We start from the raw sequence: 19,483 nt of genomic DNA, 5'->3' as shown, positions 1-19,483 counted from the left end.
TGCTTAAAACCGTGCGGCATTTAACTTAAACTCTTTTAAGGTAAATTAGTCAATGAGAATCTCACAATAATCTATAAATTAAAATAAATATTATATTAGTATGGAGTTTTAGTAAGTCAGTGAGAAAAATATTACAAATATCCAATAAAAATAAGCATCACAAGTATAACAACACATCAAATAATAGGATAAAAACACTCGATAAATATGTTATTTTTTTCATTCAATTAATATAATTAATACAAGGAGATAAGCAATTATCACATCACTTATATATATATATATATATATATATATATATATATATATATTAAATGATATAAAAAATAATTTAAAAATATTTTATTATTTTAATAACTAAAATTTATAAATATAATTTTAGATTTTTTTAATATTATCTAATTAATATATTAAAAATATTTTAAAAAAAAAAAAAAAAAATATATATATATATATATATATATATATATAAACTGTCACGCGATCAAGTATTAGCATTTACTTGGAATCATGCGGCATTTAACTTAAACTCTTTTAAGGTAAATCAGTCAACGAAAATCTCACAATAATCTGTAGATTAAAATAAATATTATATTAACATGGAGCTTTAGTAAGCCAGTTAAGAAAATATTATAAATATCTCATACAAATAAGCATCATAAGCATAACAACACATCAAATAATAGGATAAGAATATTCGATAAATATGTTATCTCTTCCATTCAATTAATATAATCAATACAAGGAGATAAGCAATTATCACATCACTTATATATATATATATATATATATATGTTAAATGATATAAAAAATAATTTAAAAATATTTTATTATTTTAATATTTTAATAACTAAAAATTATAAATATAATTTTAGATTTTTTTAATATTATCTAATTAATATATTAAAAATTATTTTTTAAATAATAGCTCTAAACAGTAATGCTAAATAGAATTTATATATCTTAAGGTTTTATTTTTTTAATATTAAAAAATTTATTATTGATGTTTTTTTTTTACGAAATTGCATTTCACAGATCTTAAAATAAGTAAAATATTTATAAAAAAAAAATTATTAATGGCATTAACTGACGGTGATATTCAAATATCAATATTTTAGCTCAACTGGTTAGATTCTTGATTTACTTTTTAATAAATCATTGTAAATTTTTTTTCATCATATTTACAAATTAACTCCAATGTTAAGGAAATTTGTAAATTAAATCATTTAATTATAAAATTATAAAATCCTTCCAATTTAAGAAATCATTCAATTATATATACACATATATTATTTTTAATATTTTTAATACAAATATAAAAATAATTTTTCTAATAGTGATCGAGTTTAAAAGTCAAGAACTGCTTATTTGAATTTGAGACCTCATATTATTATATTATGTTTGTCTTAATTTATAAGCTAGTCAAATTTATATATAAATTTTAAATATAGGATGACATATTTATTTACAAAAGTTTATGAGCTTATAAGTATTTTGATGCTTATAATGTAATTTAATCAAATATTTTATTATATTATTTTTATTTAATTTTTAAAATTTTATTATAAATTTCATTTAATATATTTTTAATCATTTTAATAATAAATATATTTATAAATTATTTTTTACTAAATACATTAACTATTTATCAATCAATTATAAATATTTTAATTAAACACGTTACTGTTTAAAATTTTAAATATTTATAAATTTAAATTAATTAATTTATAAATAATAAATACTTATAAATTAATTTTAATAAGTCAGGTCAAATATTTTTTAATGTAAAATTAAAATTCATTGATTATTATATTAAATTTTTTTAAATACTGTTTAAAAAAGTTTCCAAATGTCATTATGGTATTAAATTGAGCAAGTACCATAAAACAACAAACTCAGACATCGCGATGGGAAATCATTAAATAACAATTCAATAATTCAAAATTTTTTGTCAAAGTTGGCCATTCCTATATGGAAACTTTCTGGAAATGATATTATATATAAGTGTTTTTGGATCATGCATTTCACGAATCGGGTTTCTCTGGTCTTTCTTGCTTTGGCAGTCTTCCTATTCTATAGCTACCCACCACGACCCTTTTCTTCTTCAAAGAATATGGCTCAAGAAACATACAACTCTATTTATGATTTCACTGTCAAGGTGTTTTTCTTTCTTATAGTTTCATTTCTGGGTTTGTTTCATTTGTATTCTTTGTGGATCATTGAGAAAACTAGACGACAAAAGAAAGTTTTTCACTTTTATGCTTCTCTCTCTCTCTCTCTCTCTCAAAAGAGATGAAGAAAAAATCTTAAACAATTCGATTTTTGCGAACAACTAACTGTACAGTGGTTTGATATCCCTTGAGTTTTTCCATTCTTAGCTTTTGATTTTTAGAGTTCTTTGTTTCAAGACTTTTTGTTTTCCCCTTATTGTAATAGATTTCTTGTTGTTCTGTTTATGATTTTGATCCTATTTTCTGAATCTTTATATATTTCTTTTGTGTGTGTGTGTATATATATATATATATATATATATATAAAATTAGAAGCAATAATCAAATTCTATTGTATTTTCTGTTGTATACATATGTGTATTTCAGTTTGAATTATTACCAGATAACAGGTTTTCCTTGAGAAAATCTGTTGATCGTGGTAAGAAAAGAAATGTAACAACCAGAAAGGAAAAAAAAAAAAAAAAACTGCAGAACTTAAAACGCAACAGCCCCTCACCCTCTCCCCCGCGTCACCTTCTCCCCCTCACCTTCTCCCTCTCGCTTCCGACCAGCACCAGCGCCGGCGAGGCACCGGTGGCACTCCCCCACCTCAGGACGGTGTCAGGCGGCGACAGCCACGGCAGCAGGCGGCAGGGAGGAAGAGAAAGAGAGAGAAGAAAGGGAAGGAAAGAAAGAAGAGAGAGAGAGAGAAGCGGGCCGTTTTCCGGCCGATTCCGGCCACCAACGCCGGCGATCCAAGGTGCCACCAACCCCCCACGAACCCAGCTCCATTTTCCGACCAGCCATGCCCGGAATGGTGGAGTTTCCGGCGAGTTTCGAAGAGAGAGAAAGAGGAGAGAGAAAGTGACGGCAGTGGCTTTCCGGCCACTTTTCCGGCGATCCGACCGTCGGATCGGAAATCCGAGGCCACCGATGGACTCAGGACGACGAGATCTTCGAGATAGGACTGGTCCCGCTCCGATCGGACACCGTTTGAAAAAGGCGATAAATGAACGGTCCAGATCGCTTGGTGAGATTTTTGAACTTTTTCGATTTCTAAAATTTAAAAATAATTTTATGATAATTATTAACAAAATTTGGACTTAATTTAGGTGCGATCGGATCGAGGATAGCTCACCGGCGTCGGGACTGCATTTTCAGCCAGATCCGGCTGCCCGACGGCCAGTCTCAGAACGTGGTCAATATTACAGTCAATCCTAGCATTTTCAGATGTTCTGGACGCGTTTCAGGTGTCAGAATTGGCATAGGTAAACCCGAACTCCAAGTTGCTCATTTTCGACTAATATCGATTTAGAATAAAATTCATAAAATATTCGTGGATGATCTAAAAATTATAATTCCTTTTGCAATAGTCTTATAATATTATTAAGGACCGCAGGGCAAAATTTTAGAATTTTTAGAGCTTGTTTGAGTAGATTTTGACAAAATGTCAATTATAGGAACTAAAACGTAATTTTTAAGATTTTGAGTATTGTCTGATTTGGAGTGCCCAGGAGGGGTCATGTGATATTGATGAGATGTGATTGTGAAAATTGAGAATTTAGAAGTGTTATTTGAGCCTTTTTGCAGGCTGGGTAGGTCCCAGGTATAGGGGAAACTCTGTCGGATTTCCGGCATGAATTAGGCTGTCTATTGCCTCTTTAGAGTTTCATCTTAACTTAGTACTAATAAATTTATAATTTAATTATTAGGTGATCGAGGTCGGCTATTTTTTCTGCGTCCAGCAGCCACAATAGTCATCGGTGTACTGTGAGTAAAATATTAATTTTAATTGTAATTTCGATATTATTATATGTTCAAGCATGCCCATGCATCACTTATATGCATATATTTATGTAGTTAAACTCTAGGCACGATTTATGTTGCATTCATAACTGTTAAAGTGCCATGGATGTTGTTGTGTAATTTGGAGCAGTGTGCGTGCGTTGGCGTGCGTGTGATGTGGTGTGGACTATGGACAGGACGGGTAGTCACGGCTTGAGTTCTTCATTGGACCCGATCCTTCGGGGTAGTCACGCTTGAGTTCTTCGGGACCCGATTTGGTTTATTAAGCGAAAGTCCGCTTGAGTTCTTCACGCACCAAAGTTGGATTTAAGAGGTCAGATAGGGATCACCCCATATGTTATGATTGATATTACAGGTGCGTGAGTGCTCCAAATTACCTTTCTTTGTTATGATGTGAACTTATTGCTGATGTTGCATTTCACTCTACAGGGTGCATTAGCTTTAGATAGTTATAGAGATTATGGTTAAAATTGATATTTTACTCTCTGAGTCGAACGCTCACTCCTGTTCAATATTTTTCCAGGCCACAGGAGGAGTTATTTTACAGAGCCTGTTTTCTTCCTCGCAGGTTTAACGTCGATTATTTAATTGTTTTACTATCTTTTCTAAATTTAAAATCTAGAACTCCGCATGTGTTAGAAATAGTGTGGACCTTGGTAGAGGTTGTGTTAATTTAAATTTTTGAGATTAATAAATGAAGATTTGTATGGTATTTAAACAGTTTGTAAATGAGGTAACAGGGTTGAGCTGGGCTCCCCTGATTTTAGTTTCTGAAAATTTCTGGGCTAAGTTGGCCCGAAATGAAATTATAACAGTTTGATTTAAATTATTTTATATGCATATTGGGCCTAAATTGTGGGACTGGTTATGAATTTGAGGAATAGTTAGGCTTACTACGGGCCTCGGGGGCTTTAAGCTGGCCCAGGTCCTAGTGCCGGTCCGGCCCATAGGTTGGGTCGTGACAAAAATATTCTATGAGACTGAACTTCAAATTTGAAGCTTGGATTTTCTTTATCATTTGCCCTTTCCTAGATAGGATAGATATTCAGATGAGTTATCTATCACTTAGTTTATAATATGGGTTTGTAATTCCAGTATCAAAGGTTGTTACTGTCTTTTCTTTGTCTTCTTCTTTAAAGAAAAAGATTTGTTCTGTACAGATAAAGTCTGTAATTGCATTGGATTGCAGGATATACGCGGAAACGATGTGAGTCTGAGTGAATACAGTGGGAAGGTTCTTCTAATTGTGAATGTTGCTTCCAAATGGTAATCTGAGTTTTAAAAAAAATGATGTTTTCTGTTTGATTTCTTGTTCACTGATTTATTCACTTTATGATTTTTCAGTTTATATGTAAATTTCATCTTAGTTAAATCTTAGAATCATGATTTTAAATAACGGCTGTTACATTACATAACAGTCTTTATTTAAAGAAAAATAAGTACAGTATTATTGTTACCGTTACAATCGTTATATAACTAGCCATTAAGTAAAGGCCGTTATTACTTTATTTTTCAATACATAGCAATTTACTTTTAAAGTGTGTATAATTTATATTTCTCATAAGCAATTAGTTTATATTTTTCTTTAATCATGATACTATATACAGTCCTGACGAAATGGTTCCTAGTGAATTCAAGAAATCCCAAGAGAATTGTGCCATTTATTTCTCGCTACACAATTGTTATGAGCAAAAGTCAATTGCATTTACATTCAATTCACACCAAATCTTAGGGTCTCCAGCACATCCGCAATCCATTGACTTGTGAGAAAATACAATATAGCTAGCTTTTTGATGCATTTTGTGAATTAAAAATCTTTTAGCATGCAAATAAAAAGAAAAGTTATTATTATATCACATAAATTTGTATTTATTGGTCGACCAATTATACTATATATATGAAAATGAGACCAAGAGAGATGAAAAATATAATAAAATAATTTACGGTACTGCATAATATATCAACTTTAATTTCAATAATTTTATCTAGTCGTGATGCTATATAATTGTAATAGATTTTTTTGGTATAATAATTCTAATAGATGTATAGTAATGATCTCTCAAAACATATTGATTCCATAACTTATTTTTTGAAAAATATGAAAAAAACAGTAAGGAGATTATTTTCTTTTAAGTTTGTTGAGAAAGAAATTATAAACTCATGATGTACAAGTAGGTATAGAAATGGCAATGGGTAAGTTAAAGGCAAGAATTGTCCTCCGTCCTTTATCCCATAAAAGTTTGAGGTCGAGGTGAGGTGGATTTCCCGTGAAGACTTTTCTTTTTATTTTCTTATTTTTTTATTTTAATTTATTATTATATATTATAAATTTATTTATCAAAAATTAAATTAAAAATATAAGTTTTAACATAATTTTAATAAATGTTTATATTTTTTCTTAAAATTATAATATTTAAACACATTAATACATAAAAATAATATAATTTTTAAATAAAATATTATTATGCAAAGCGCATCATGGGGACTTGAGGTGGAGAGATCTCTTCATTCCCACCTCACACAATATCGGAATCAAAGTAAGGTTTAGAAAAATTAATCAAATTTGGGATGGATTGGACCAGGTTCAGAAACTATTATCATCCCTAAGTAGATAATGTTGAATTACTTGAGTTAGAGTTTACCTATAATGAGTGACTCATTCTTAGAGGTGGCAATATTTTGAATATTTACAGGTTTTGATCCGACCAAACCTTAATAGGACATATTTGTGTAATATATAATTGGATTTGGAGTAAGTTCGGATTTGACAAACAATACACGTGTCAAGTTTGAGTTATATATATTAGGTACCCATAATCCAAACTCATTTATATAAATAAGTAATTAAATATAAAATATATATTTTATAGTGATACTTATAACTTTTTATATATTATATTTTAAATAAATAGAATTTAAATATTTTATATAATTATCAATTTTCTAAAATATAAATTATTAATAAAAAAAATATTTTTTCTTAAATTATTAATTAAAATATATAAAAGTAAATAGTTTTGAGCATTATTAAAGATAATAATAATCGAGTTTGAAATATGAAATGTGTTTGATAATTGAAGATAAATTTTAATATGGTATGATGATTTTTGTGATACTCTACCCACTATCAAATTTTATCCATAAAGTTTAGTGTGTTTTTAAAAAAAATTATTCTTTACCCCTAAAATTTTTAAAATTAAAGTTTTACCAATAAATTTTAGTGTTTTTTTTTTAAAAATTATTATTCACCCTTTAATATTTTTATTTATATTTTTATCTATGCATTTTTATGTATATTTCATTATTTTTTATAATATTTAATTTTGATCTTTTAATATTTTATATTTATATTTTGGTCTTTATATTTTAATCAAGATTGCTTTTAATTTCTTTTTAATATTTATAATATGTCTTGTCAAAGATGAAATTCATTGATAAAATATATATATATATATTTATGCCAAATTTTTTCACTGAATGAGTTTGTTGACTGCGTGTTGCAAGGAAATTTATTTAGTATTAATAAAATATGAGATATATAAAAATAATGAATATTAATTATTGTTTACTAAAAGTTTAATTTATAATTAATTTTTATTAATTACAATACTTGTAAAACTATGTAATATTTGGCCTTCTGTAATTAATCCTGGTCTGCCCCTGTGTGTCCTTTTTTATTTTTGTTTATTTTATTTATTTTATTGAGAAGTTTATTCTCGTTATATAATATTTTTTTTATTATAATAATTTTTATCCTTAAACGATACAATTATAATGTCTATTTAAAACATACAATTTAATATAATTCTTTAAAATTAATTTAATATTTAATAAATGCTTCCAAACTCTTAATTAAAACGCTGTCACAGATTATAGAATAGTTCTTCAATCAATAAAAAAAATAATATATTAAAAATTTTTCATGGGGATCATAGTTTTATTATGTAAAAAAAAAAGTTATTTTGAAATTCTTAATGAGCTAATTAAGATAATAATTTCATTATGATTTTAAATTTAAGAGATAAACACATATGTAATTTTTGTTTACAAAAATAAAAATAAACATTTATGGTCCAACCAATTTCAGAAGTTTCTTTTTTCACATTGATGATAATAAACTTGTGAATCATGTTCCTTCTCACACGTCTATAACATTAATGTTGCCTATCTGCCCTTCCATACCACCATTCATGCCTCTCTACTCGCCTGTTTGCCATTATAATTTGAGGTCAAAACTATCTTTATCAATATATATATATAAACTGTCACGCGATCAAGTATTAGCATTTACTTAAAATCGTGCGGCATTTAACTTAAACTCTTCTAAGGTAAATCAGTCAACGAGAATCTCACAATAATTTATAGATTAAAATAAATATTATATTAGCATGAAGCTTTTATAAGCTAGTTAAGAAAATATTACAAATATTTCATACAAATAAGCATTACAAACATAACAATACATCAAATATTAGGATAAGAACACTCGATAAATATATTATTTCTTTCATTCAATTAATCTAATCAATACTAAGAGATAAGCAATTATCACATCACTTATATATATATATATTAAATGATATAAAAAACAATTTAAAAATATTTTATTATTTTAATAACTAAAATTTATAAATATAATTTTAGATTTTTTTTAATATTATCTAATTAATATATTAAAAAATATTTTTTAAATAATAGCTCTAAACAGTAATGCTAAATAGAATTTATATACCTTAAGGTTTTATTTTTTTATTTTTTTTAATATTAAAAAATTTATTATTGATGTTTTTTTTTTTTTTACGAAATTGCATTTCACAGATCTTAAAATAAGTAAAATATTTATAAAAAAAAATTATTAATGGCATTAACTGACGGTGATATTCAAATATCAATATTTTAGCTCAACTGGTTAGAATCTTGATTTACTTTTTAATAGATCATTGTAAATTTTTTTTCCTCATATTTACAAAGTAACTCCAATGTTAAGGAAATTTGTAAATTAAATCATTTAATTAGAAAATTATAAAATCCTTCCAATTTAAGAATTCATTTAATTATATATATACATATATATTATTTTTAATATTTTTAATACAAATATATAAATAATTTTTCTAATAGTGATCGAGTTTAAAAATCAATAAATGCTTATTTGAATTTGAGATCTCATATTATTATATTATGTTTGTCTTAACTTATGAGCTAGCCAAATTTATTTATAAGTTTTAAATATAAACTGACATATTTATTTATAAAAGTTTATGAGCTTATAAGTTAAAAAAAAAAAAGTTAGAGGAATTTAACTTTTTATTTTGAAGCTTATAAAGTAATTTAATCAAATATTTTATTATATTATTTTTATTTAATTTTTAAAATTTTATTATAAATCTTATTTAATATCTTTTTAATCATTTTAATAATAAATATATTTATAAATTATTTTTTATTAAATATATTAATTATTTATCATTTATTTATAAATATTTTAATTAAACACGTAACTGTTTAAAATTTTAAATATTTATAAATTTAAATTAATTAATTTATAAATAAAAAATACTTATAAATTAATTTTATTAAGTTAGGTTAAATATTTTTAATGTAAAATTAAAATTCATTGATTATTATACTAAATTTTTTTAAATACTGTTTAAAAAAGTTTCCAAATGTCATTATGGTATTAAATTGAGCAAGTACCATAAAACAACAAATTCAGATATCGCGATGGGAAATCATTAAATAACAATTCAATAATTCAAAATTTTTTGTCAAAGTTGGCTATTCCTATATGGAAACTTTCTGGAAATGATATTATATATAAGTGTTTTTGGATGCATTTCACGAATCGGGTTTTCTCTGGTCTTTCTTGCTTTGGCAGTCTTGCTATTCTATAGCTACCCACCACGACCCTTTTCTTCTTCAAAGAATATGGCTCAAGAAACATACAACTCTATTTATGATTTCACTGCCAAGGTGTTTTTCTTTCTTATAGTTTCATTTCTGGGTTTGTTTCATTTGTATTCTTTGTGGATCATTGAGAAAACTAGACAACAAAAGAAAGTTTTTCACTTTTATGCTTCTCCCTCTCTCTCTCTCTCTCAAAAGAGATGAAGAAAAAATCTTAAACAATTCGATTTTTGCGAACAACTAACTATACAGTGGTTTGATATCCCTTGAGTTTTTCCATTCTTAGCTTTTGATTTTTAGAGTTCTTTGTTTCAAGACGTTTGTTTTCCCCTTATTGTAATAGATTTCTTGTTGTTCTGTTTATGATTTTGATCCTATTTTCTGAATCTTTATATATTTCTTTTGTGTCTATATATATATATATATATATATATATATATATATATATATAATTTGAAGCAATAATCAAATTCTATTGTATTTTCTGTTGTATACATATGTGTATTTCAGTTTGAATTATTACCAGATAACAGGTTTTCTTTGAGAAAATCTGTTGATCGTGGTAAGAAAAGAAAATATTCTATGAGACTGAACTTCAAATTTGAAGCTTGGATTTTCTTTATCATTCGCCCTTTCTTGGATAGGATAGATATTCAGATGAATCATCTATCACTTAGTTTATAATATGGGTTTGTAATTCCAGTATCAAAGGTTGTTACTGTCTTTTCTTTGTCTTCTTCTTTAAAGAAAAAAGATTTGTTCTGCACAGATAAAGTCTGTAATTGCATTGGATTGCAGGATATACGCGGAAACGATGTGAGTCTGAGTGAATACAGTGGGAAGGTTCTTCTAATTGTGAATGTTGCTTCCAAATGGTAATCTGAGTTTTTAAAAAAATGATGTTTTCTGTTTGATTTCTTGTTCACTGATTTATTCACTTTATGATTTTTCAGTTTATATGTAAATTTCATCTTCCTTAAATCTTAGAATCATGATTTTAAATAAATGTTGTTACATTACATAACAGTCTTTATTTAAAGAAAAATAAGTACAATATTATTGTTACGGCTACAATCGTTATATAACTAGCCATTAAGTAAAGGCCGTTATTTTTTATGGCAAAGAGTTTTTTTACTTATTCTGATTAATACTAATGATGTCAAAAAATTATTTATTTAACGTTTTTATTTGATATATTTATACTTATTATTTAGTTTAGTTGTATATTTTAGTTTTATACCTTTAAAATTTTGTTTTATAAACTTTGTAAATTTAAAAAAAAAAAAAAAAGTTTAATAACAGACCATTACATTCATCACCGTTACTACGAACATGGCTGCAACCGCGATTTAAAACCATGTCTTAGATGGTCTCTCTCTCTCTCTTGCTCCCTATTTGTTAACAAACTAATTTAAGTCCTGCAGCTACCATTCACCTGATCACATCTAATGACTGAAATAATATCTGTCATCAAGGTGGTTTCCATATTAAACTCTTCTCCATGTATGATTTAAAACTTCTCTTGGAGATATTTGAAGATCACCTAACCAGCTTTACTTATATCTCTGTTGACTAAAAAATTTCATATTGCAGTTCTATTCTGCTGAGAAAATGGTATCTAGAAAATCATTGTTGATTACTGCTTAACAATATTGAGGGCTGTTAGAGTGGTGTTTGGCGAATGTTTTTTGTGAAAACCTTCCTACTCTCAGATAAATTTTATGCTGAAAATGTATTCTCTTCAAAGAATATTACACAGTTCCAATGACATTCAAAGTTTTTGCAATTGTCACTGAATGCTTATTCCTCATTATGCAGTGGCTTAACACAATCAAACTACAAGGAATTGAATGTCTTGTATGAAAAATACAAAATCCAAGGTTGTTAACTCCTTCTTGCAGAGAAAAGCTTTATTGAAACTTTTATTTTTTTATGGATTCTTTTTGCAGGTTTTGAGATCTTGGCATTTCCTTGCAACCAATTTGCTGGACAAGAACCAGGAAGCAATGATGAGTTTCAAGAAGCTGCTTGCACAATGTTCAAGGCTGAATTTCCAATCTTTGATAACGTAATACCTAATTCCAAGCTTCTAACTCTTTTATTTTGTTATAATAAGCATGCAAATTTAAGATGCACACAATTATAATAGAGAAAAGAGAAGAAGAATGGACACAAGATTTATGTTGTTTTGAGAGATAAGTGAATCTTTTTGAAGGCCTTTCTTGTTTGATATAGATTGAGGTAAATGGGAAGAACACAACACCTCTCTACAAGTACCTAAAATCAGAAAAAGGTGGATATTTTGGAGATGCAATCAAGTGGAATTTCACAAAATTTTTGGTGAACAAGGAGGGAAAGGTTGTGGGGCGATATGCTCCAACTACATCACCCCTTAAAATTGAGGTATGAAGAACAATTTTTTTCCCCTTCAATTAATAATATTTTATGTTTATAAGTATTCCCGAAAGCTTCATCTACATCTTCTGCTGTAATTTCTTTTGCAGAAAGACATACAGAATCTATTGGGATCTTCTTAAGATCTTTAATGGTTGACAATAGCTTATATTTCAGTGTGTAATCTATATGTTTGGTGGAGTTGAATCAGAAGTTCATATGAACATGTTGCTTAAATTATCAACATGCAGATATTTACTTTTACCATTAACAATATCTTAGCTTAATTAGTTGTTATTTTATCTGTGTGATATGAAGTAATTAGATGTAGCAGAGATACTTGGCAACAAGAATGAACACCACACAACAGATCATGCAACCTTCAATGCTTTATTTTGGAATGTCAAAAACGATGTACGATAGAGTATAAACGAGTTACAACTCAAAAGCACTTCTCTCTCTCTCTATAAACTAGGCGAAGGCTTGGGTAGGAATGGCAACGGGTGGGTACTGGCGAAATCACCCTATCCGAACCTGATTGGTATTCTCAAAATCTAAATTTATCTCAAAACCGATTAAAATTTATTCTCAACTACCCGAACTCGTTCCAAACCTGATTATTATTACCCGAATTCGTTTAATTTTATATATTTAATTAATAATCTATATAAAAAAATTATTTTTATTAATAATTTATATTTTAAAAATTTAATAATTTCATAAAATATTTCAATTTTATTTTATATAAAATAAAATATATAAAAATTTATAAATACTATTATAAAAAAATATATATTTTATATTTAATTAAATATTTATATAAACGGGTTTGGATAACGAATACCCAATATATAAAATCCGAACTTGACTCGAACTCGTCACGGGTATTAAATTTCAAACCCGAACCCATTTCAAACCCAATTATATACTACCCAAATCTGTCATATTATGGTGCGGTCAGATCGAGTTCCAGCAAAAACCCGACCCGTTGCAATGTGAGGGCCAAGAGTTCTTAAAATAAAAAATTTACCCCTAAATTTTAATATATATTTTTCTTTAAAATTATTGTTTGCCCTTGAAAATGTTTAAATTAAAATTTTAACCATAAATTTTAATGTATTTAAAAAATATATTATTTATCCCTTCAATATTTTTGTTTTGACCCTTGCATTTTTATGTAAATTTCATTCATATTTTTTATATTATTTAATTTTTGATCTCTTAATAATTTTGTATTTTTATTTTAATTCTTATATTTTCACTAAATTTCACATATTTATATCTTGCATGCACGATAAATCAGGTTTAAGTAAAAATTTTTCTTTATATAAAAAATTAAGGTTATACACTCATAAATATACAAAGAAATATTGAATAAATGAAGCATATTTAGTTGCCAAAATTACTCCTAAACTCAATATATACAAACAAGTCTATTATATTATTCTAACAATCATCCTATGAAAAGTTTGTATGTGTTTTGAGAACTATAGAATAGTATTATATCTTTAATTTTAATTTGTTACAAAAAACCTCATAATTTTTAATTTTATTAACACAAAACACCCCATAACCTGTAATAATCAGTTTTCAAGTAATCTTTGATTATGTGACATTTATTTTATTAAAAGATTACATTCTCTTTCTTAATTTGATGCTTATTAAAATAATTTTAAATAAATTAAAAATATTATTTTATAATTTGTTTTTCTCTCTCTACATTCTTTTTCTCTTGTTCTCTCTCTACCTTCTCTCTCACATTTATTCCCCTCACTTATCCCTCCTCCCTTGCAACAACTCACTTCCATAGAAATCATCTCAAAGATGAATCCACTCAAACCTGTTTCCAAATCAAACAATGTCACGACCCAACCTATGGGCCGGACCGGCACTAGGACCTGGGCCAGCCTAAAGCCCCCGAGGCCCGTAGTAAGCCTTAACTATTCATTTACCCAACTCTAAGGCCCATTTGGGCCCAATTTCAAGAAAACAAACGGACAGAGTCCGGCCATAAAATGGACTTACCAACGGGGAGTTTTCGACTCACCCGACCTATAAACACAATATATAGTCAATTGGGGAGCTCAGCTCACCCTCCACATACTCATCAACATAATAATAAATGGGAGCTCAGCTCCCTCATCCAATCCATCAAACATGCATATCATTATACGTTTACAGGTCCAACATGATAATAATATTACAGACCATAATCAAATAAATACTTCTAACACATGCGGAAATTCTAGGAGTTAATAAAATTACACAGACATTGATAAACAACCTGCGAGGAAAGGGAGCAGGTTAACCTCAAAAATATCCTCCTGTGGCACGGAAAAATATTGAACAGAGTGAGCGTCGACTCGAGAGAGTAAAATATCAATTTTAATCATAATCTCTATAACTATCTAAAACTAATGCACTCGTAGAGTGAAATGCAACATCGCAATAAATTCACATCATAGCATCAAAAGGTAATTTGGAGCACTCACGCACTCGTAGCATCAATCATAATATATGGGAGCCGATCCCTATACGACTCTCTTAAATCCAACCCAGTGCGTGAAGAACTCAGCTCGGACTTCCACTTAATAACCAAATCGAGGGTCCCAGCGAAGAACTCAAGCCGTGACTACTCTTCGAAGGATCGGGTCCCAGCGAAGAACTCAAGCCGTGACTACCCGTCCTATCCATAGTCCACACCACATCACACGCACACCAACGCACACACACTGCTCCAAATTACCGCAACAACATTCATGGCACTTTAACAGTTATCAATGCAACATAAATCGTGCCTAGAGTTTAACTACATAATTATATGCATATAAGTGATGCATGGGCATGCTGAACATATAATAATATCGAAATTACAATTAAAATTAATATTTTACTCACAGACTTGACGACAATCACTGTGGCGGCTGGGCGGAGGAAGAAGGCTGTCCCGGCTCACCTGACAATTTTATTACAATCATTTAATAAATTTGACTCAATACAAACAAAGAAAAAGACCAATACGTCCTAAGTCGTGCCGAAAATCCGGCAGAGTCTCCCCTATACCTAGGACCTACCCAACCTGCAAAAGGGCTCAAAACACACTTCTATATTCACAATCCATATGTCCACAACTCAATCACATCACACAGCCCCTCCTGGGCCCACCAATTCAATCATCCATCACAACATGTAAAATTTCAATTTAGTCCCTATAATTGACCATTTTTGCAAAAACTGCCCAAATAAGCTCTAAAAATTCTAAAACTTTGCCCCGCGGTCCTTAGCAATATTATTAAGCTATTGCAAAAAGAATCATAATTTTCTAAGCTACCACGAATATTTTATGGATTTTTAATCCTATTTAAGCACTAGAAAATTATGAAAAAGCAAGGTTCGGGTTTACCTTTGCCAATTCCGACTTCGGGAACGCGCTCGGGACGTCTGACAATGGTGGGGTAGCCAAAACCTCGATCCAATTCGGAGACTTTTTCCAGGTAGTCTGGACGGAAATTCACAGATCCGGACAACTGTCGAATTTCCGCGAATTGAAGATACCTACACGAAGCCCAATAATAATATATAAAAAATCAGGGGTGTTACATTCTTCCCCCCTTACAGAAAATTCGTCCTCGAATTTTACACAAGGCAGAATAAAGTACATGATCACATATTGAACAGATAAGGGTACTTGCTACGCATGTCCCGTTCTGACTCCCAGGTGCACTCTTCCACTGACTGACTCCTCCACAAAACCTTAACCATAGGGATCTGTTTTGATCTTAGCTGTCTCACTTGGTAGTCCACTATGGCTACAGGTTGCTCCTCAAAGGTCAAGTTCTCTTTTAGCTCTATTACATCCTGCCATAGTACATGGGGAGGATATAGGATGTACTTCCTGAGCAGGGAGATGTGAAATACGGGATGAACGTGAGAAAGGTTGGGTGGTAGTTCCAATCGGTAGGCAACTGCTCCAACTCTATCAGTAACCTCAAAAGGTCCAATATACCGAGGTGCCAACTTGCCCTTCTTTCCAAATATCATGACTCCCTTCATTGGAGAAACCTTCAGGAATACATAGTCGCCCACTGCAAACTCCACATCCCTCCGTCTGGGGTCTGCATAACTCTTTTGCCTACTAAAAGCTGTTTTCAATCATTCCCTGATTAAAGGAACTATCTCTGAAGTGTACTACACTAGGTCTACATCATGCACCCTCGCTTCTCCCATTTCTATCCAACACAGAGGAGACCTACACTTTCTTCCATATAGTGCCTCATAGGGTGCTACTCCTATGCTGGAATGGTAACTGTTGTTGTAGGCAAACTCCACCAAAGCTAGTTGATCATCCCATCGACCTCTAAAATCCAAAACACTCATGCGAAGCATGTCTTCCAGTGTTTGGATTGTCCTTCAATTGTCCGTCCGTCTGCGAGGGTGGAAAGCCGTCATCAAGTTCAGCGTGTGCCAAGAGCCTCCTGCAACTTTCTCCAAAACCGAGAAGTGAATCGGGGCCCTCGCCGATATTATGGAAGCCGAACTCCATGCAATCTGACGATTTCTTGAATGTAGAGTCGGGCGTACTGTGCAACAGAAAATGTAGTCTTCCCAGGCAACAACGGAGCTGAGTTGGTTAAACGGTCTACAAATACCCATATCGAATCATACCCTCGCGTGATGCGAGGCAACCATCACAAAATCCATAGTGATCATTTCCCACTTCCATTTTGGGATAGGGAGCTCTTGCAGCTTCCCTGACGGTCTCTGATGTTCAAACTTCACCTTCTGACAAGTCAAGCACTTGGACACAAAGTCTGCTATGTCTTTCTTCATGCCATTCCACCAGTAGCTATCTTTCACATCATGGTACATCTTGGTGGAACCTGGGTGGACACTGCACAGTGTATAGTGTGCCTCTCGCATGATTTCATCTCTGAGATCGTCCACATCGGGCACACATATCCTAGAACCTTGCACTAGGGCACCATTATTGGCAAATCCAAACTCACCACCTTCATCTTGCTGTACTCTTTCTATGATCTTCATTAATTGTTTGTCTCTGTGTTGGGAAACTCTAACTCTATCTCGCAAGTCCGCCTCACCGAAAAATGAGCCAACAAGACCCCTCATCCGAAAGATCTAGGATTAAACCTTGATCCATCAACTCATGTACTTCTGAATCAGATCTCTTCTCTGTGAAATGTGCGCCAAACCGCGTAAGATTTTCTGCTTAAAGCATCTGCTACTACATTGGCCTTCCCAGGGTGGTACTGGATGGTGCAATCATAGTCTTCCAGAAGCTCCATCCATCTCCTCTGTCTCAAGTTTAAATCCCTCTGTTGGAAGATGTACTTCAAAGTCTTATGGTGTATATCTCGCACACTTCACCATACAGTAGTGCCTCCAGTTTTTAGTGCAAAGACTACGATCGCCATTTTCAAATCATGGGTGGGATAGTTACGCTCATGCCTCTTCACCGCCTTGAAGCATAAGCCACTACTTTTCCATTCCGCATCAAAACACACCCTAGGCCAACTCGAGGCGTCACATTACACGTGTATCCTTCCTTTGCTCATAGGTAGTGTTAACACAGGCGGTGGTTAGACACTCCTTATCCTCATCATTATAACCGACTCTATTGAGCTCTCTTCCGTCCTTTGCATCTTTTCCACTTCCCTTTTCCTATTTTTGGTATTGTTGGTATCTTTTCAACCTGCTGTACTTATTACTTAATTTTAGTCCTATCTCATCATTACACCTTTTCCTTCAAAGATGTCTATCCCATCATCAACTTTAACTTTATTTTTATTTATTAGTATTATCTTTAATAATAGTTTAATTACTTCAAGAATTCTAACCCTATGATTTACTCCTACCAAAGACATTCTTCACCTTATGTAACACTTATAATTACCCATAGAAAAAATTTTTTTCTTGTATCCCCTTTTTCCAACATAACTATCGTAACATTATCATTCCCTATCACCTTAGTAGGAATTTGCTTATCCTGTATTAATATGAGCCCCATAAAATATAATTTCCATATAAACTAACACGACTGTAGGAAATATGTGTCATGCCTTAATTCCAAACAAGATACTTCACGTGTTCATTCTCCTTAATATAATCATATATCGCCCATAGCTTTCTAAACTTCAACCTCAAATTACCCATCAAAAAAATTTCATCTATTGAATCTCATCCATAAATAGTACTTCCTCCAGCTCATAGTTTAAAACAGTTGCAAGCCTTAGTAGCTAACTCAATTTAACTCCTATCATTACTCTGTTCGTCCTTTTATACTTAATACTAGGTATGCACTTACTGTCATTCTCATATCAGGAAATTATGTATGAATTTGTGCCTACTAAACTCTCAATAACTAGGTCTCCTTGACTCAGTTTCTGTTCCTTATATAACCTTCTAGAACCAAAAGCACAAGCTAAACTTGAAAAGAAAGAAAATATCCTCTTATATTCAACTACACCCGATTGTCATATTATAACGTTTCACCTAAGTTTCTTAGTCTTTCTCTCCAAATTTCATCATCTCCTAGCACAATTATGCTCTACCTATAAGGTATCATCTGCATGAACCCTTTCTGTACCATTTTCCTTCTTGACATAATATTTTATAATTTATTAACTTTACTTATACTCGACCTATGATTCATATCTATCATCGTTTTTATTGTGCCCTTAACTTTTGTTGATTCCTGAAAGATTTCTCTCACTAATAAATTCTTCCAACACTAACTCCACCCTTATCTAGGGTTATTAATTTGATCCTTGAACTTTCTAGTGATTTATAACCATCCAGACTTGTCACTTTTCGTTCTACCCCTACTATTGTCCTGTCGTTATTGCTTCACTACAAAGTGATTCTGTTGATCATACTAAAAATGTTTGCCTGACATTCATAACGAACCTCTAACTACCTTCTCACTATCTCAAAAGTCTAACTTAAAACCTATGTGTCATTATCTATCATTCTTTTCCTCTCATCATACCTATTTGATCCCTTAGACTGACTTTTATTCAACTTACTGCTTACTAACTTCTCTTTCTCTACCTATTTAGGTAGTCCGCAATACCATCGCATGACTTCTAACATTTACACATTATTATTGTATTCCATGCCTCCATCACTTTTCTCACTAATGTGGTCCC

The 19,483-nt window shown here is 30.5% G+C and overlaps 1 protein-coding gene across 2 annotated transcripts; it reads left to right on the top strand.

Moving 5' to 3' along the window:
• Positions 1-1,978: 1,978 nt before the first annotated feature.
• Positions 1,979-12,713, top strand: LOC110643915 (probable glutathione peroxidase 2). Of its 2 annotated transcripts, none has more exons than XM_058144997.1 (6): positions 1,979-2,158; positions 5,206-5,282; positions 11,742-11,803; positions 11,873-11,991; positions 12,159-12,326; positions 12,428-12,713. In XM_058144997.1, exons 1-6 carry the CDS (start codon positions 2,018-2,020, stop codon positions 12,458-12,460), a joined length of 600 nt encoding a protein of 199 aa, XP_058000980.1. In that variant the 5' UTR covers positions 1,979-2,017; the 3' UTR covers positions 12,461-12,713. The 2 variants fall into 2 exon arrangements, with proteins under 2 accessions (XP_058000980.1, XP_058000982.1); XM_058144999.1 differs by lacking the exons at positions 1,979-2,158; positions 5,206-5,282 and adding exons at positions 9,862-9,989; positions 10,722-10,798 and having other exon boundaries at positions 12,428-12,700.
• The last annotated feature ends 6,770 nt before the right edge of the window (positions 12,714-19,483 follow it).

This window comes from Hevea brasiliensis, chromosome 1 (genome assembly GCF_030052815.1).
Source record: "Hevea brasiliensis isolate MT/VB/25A 57/8 chromosome 1, ASM3005281v1, whole genome shotgun sequence".
Lineage (NCBI taxonomy): Eukaryota > Viridiplantae > Streptophyta > Magnoliopsida > Malpighiales > Euphorbiaceae > Hevea > Hevea brasiliensis.
The sequence above is the reverse complement of the archived record's forward strand: the minus strand, read 5'-3'. Positions and strand labels throughout refer to the sequence as shown.